Source organism: Sinocyclocheilus rhinocerous, unplaced genomic scaffold (assembly GCF_001515625.1).
Source record: "Sinocyclocheilus rhinocerous isolate Xijiao unplaced genomic scaffold, SAMN03320098_v1.1 scaffold2302, whole genome shotgun sequence".
Taxonomy (NCBI): domain Eukaryota; kingdom Metazoa; phylum Chordata; class Actinopteri; order Cypriniformes; family Cyprinidae; genus Sinocyclocheilus; species Sinocyclocheilus rhinocerous.
The window spans coordinates 409,247-412,101 of record NW_015633527.1 but is presented as its reverse complement, the minus strand read 5'-3'; the positions used below and the strand labels follow the sequence as shown (position 1 = coordinate 412,101).

The following is a 2,855-nucleotide window of genomic DNA, read 5'->3' as shown; positions in this document are numbered from 1 at the left end:
AACATTTACTAATACATAAAACCAAAAGTTGTATTTGTTAATGCAAATGAGTTTACATGAACAGTGGTATTTTTATTAACTAACATTAACAAAGAAATATATAAATACTGTAACTAATGTACGGCTCATTGTTAGTTACTGTAGTAAAGTGTTACCGAGTTGTTTTTACAAATCTCAACATTTTTTCTTATAGACCATCAAGTCACTCCTTACTTTATGTTGTCAAGCAGTTTCTTATGAATATTAACTCTAAAAAGGGTGACGTATCGTGTGGGGATACAAGCATTTGAGATGCTGTGGGGAGAGGCAGGGAAAGTGTATAGGTCCCATTTCTTGGTTTATTGTTGAAAGGGTGTTTGTTGTGAATATTTAGATCTGGTCACTTTGTTCATACATTCTTTGTTGAGCTCACAGGCAGCATTTAAAAACAACATGACCACCTGTAGTGGGCAATCTGCTGACCTTCAGATAAATGTTGATATATTTCACATATTTTCAATATTTGGAGGGGACTTAGATGTTTAAATAGTTGTTGTTAAGCGTTAGCTTATTACGTTTATGTTGAAATTTTATGAATTAAATTTTTACATTTTTCATAATCTGTAAATGATTGCATCACCCCTTTGGGAGTATAAATTAACTGAAAAAAAAAAAAGAATGCTTGTTTGGCAAAAACATTTTAGCAACATATTTAAAAACTTTTATTCTCTCATTACTTAAATTAAACATTCTTTGTAAAAGTCTGTTGAACACTAAGTATAATGCCTATTTATGAATATAGTAGTCTACTCTATCAATATTTAATATGCAAATTTCTTGGGCCTATAAATTATCAATATGATCAAAACTTTGCATTCTTTTTTTTTTCAGTTAATTTATACCCCCCAAAGGGGCGAAGTATCCTGGGGGATGCAAATATTAAAATTAAAAAATAAAAGTGATGTATTTAAAAAAATAAAATTTCATAATCTGTAAATGATTGCATCACCCCTTTGGGAGTATAAATTAACTGAAAAAAAAAAAAGAATGCTTGTTTGGCAAAAACATTTTAGCAACATATTTAAAAACTTTTATTCTCTCATTACTTAAATTAAACATTCTTTGTAAAAGTCTGTTGAACACTAAGTATAATGCCTATTTATGAATATAGTAGTCTACTCTATCAATATTTAATATGCAAATTTCTTGGGCCTATAAATTATCAATATGATCAAAACTTTGCATTCTTTTTTTTTCAGTTAATTTATACCCCCCAAAGGGGCGAAGTATCCTGGGGGATGCAAATATTAAAATTAAAAACTAAAAGTGATGTATTTAAAAAAATAAAAAAAAATCATGAAATTGTATTATTTGAGTCTTAAGAAGATGGAAAATAGCAATAAATAAATTTTCTGATTTCTCTTTATGGTCTTGCCCTTTTTAGGGTTAAAATAAGTGAAAAGTTGCAATAAGCATGTCAGAGCATTCATCTAAAATGTATTCTATTCAACTGTAAAATGTTTAGTCCTGCCCACTCTGTCAAACTCAAACCAATCAAATCTATCTGTTCTCTCTGTCTGCAAGACCTATACAACTTCAAACTACAAAGCTTTTTAAACCAGATTCTGCACTAAATAAACAATAAAGCACAAGACACATTTGTGCATGCATTATTAGTCTTAATAGTCTAAATACCAAAGAAATGTTTGCTATCTTTTACTGTGGTAAAGTTGTGCTCTTACTGTGCAAAGGAGCCAGAAATGTACTGGTGCCAATCCCGAGCTGGACTGTTTTCCACAATCGTCTCATCAAGTACAATGTTCCAAGTGTCGTCATGAAGCTCGCTTATTTTCTCCTGTAAAGAACTGTTCCACAGCGATATCATGTCTGTTTCCTCACAGAGATCTCGCAGGAAGGATGCTCTGCTCTCTTATTATCCACTATATATACAGCTAAGCTCTCAATTCACTAAAAACGAAACTGAAAGTTATGAGTAGGTATCTGTTTTCTACAACACAAGAGTGAACACTGCTTTTGCAAGTCAAAGAGACAGTGAATACGTAAGAATAAGTTACTTATGAGCAGTAATAATGTTTGAATGGTATTGATTATTTTACTGTATATGCATGGAGAACCTCCTGGATTTCCTGATGTCTAATCCAACTACCAAACTTTTATAATATGCATTTCATTAACACATAAAGCTGCTAACAATAATTTTTTTTTTGTCTTACTGAAATAAATCAGTGGATTCATAATCAATAAATAAATCAATTTAATATTAATAGGCTGTTTAATTAACTAATAAAAAGTTGAAATGGGTGTGTAGATAAACATTGTGCAGTGCTTTAAAACTGTATTATAATGTATTTAACCTTAAATTATGGAACTATAACTATAACATCTATAACTATAGACTACTGGCAATAACAACTAGCCATTTACTGTATATCAAATAATTTCAGATAACAGAGACCGTGATCACACCTTTTTATTACTGAACACTCATGATCAATCTTTCTTAATTCTTAGAGAAACTGCACAAAATTTGATATATATATATATATATATATAAAGAACTAACTGTCTAATCAACATGAACAGTGAAGAAACGGTTAGGAAAGTTACAGGAAGAAACATTTGTTATAGTTTTACCTCCACCTACTGGACAACATGGTATATGCAAGGGTGCTATTGAGGTGGGATATAGCTAAGGTTACGCAAAGTTTTGGTGGTATGGTTAGGTTTAAGGGTCTAAGGGTAGGGTTGACAGTGTAATTATAGATGTAACTACAGAAATGAGTTATCTATGAAATTACAGGTAGGTATTTTTAAATGTAAGTACAATGTAAAACCGTGTATGCACACAATAAGTG

General features: G+C 30.7%; 1 protein-coding gene across 1 annotated transcript in view; it reads right to left on the bottom strand.

The window, feature by feature from the left end:
* LOC107744198 (receptor-transporting protein 3-like) overlaps positions 1-1,889 on the bottom strand; it is a 4,869-nt gene extending 2,980 nt beyond the window's left edge. Inside the window, exon 1 of the mRNA XM_016557721.1 lies at positions 1,722-1,889. Within this exon, the coding sequence (XP_016413207.1) occupies positions 1,722-1,864 (143 nt within the window). The 5' untranslated portion in view covers positions 1,865-1,889. The remainder of the gene's footprint in view (positions 1-1,721) is intronic.
* Between the last annotated feature and the right edge of the window lie 966 nt (positions 1,890-2,855).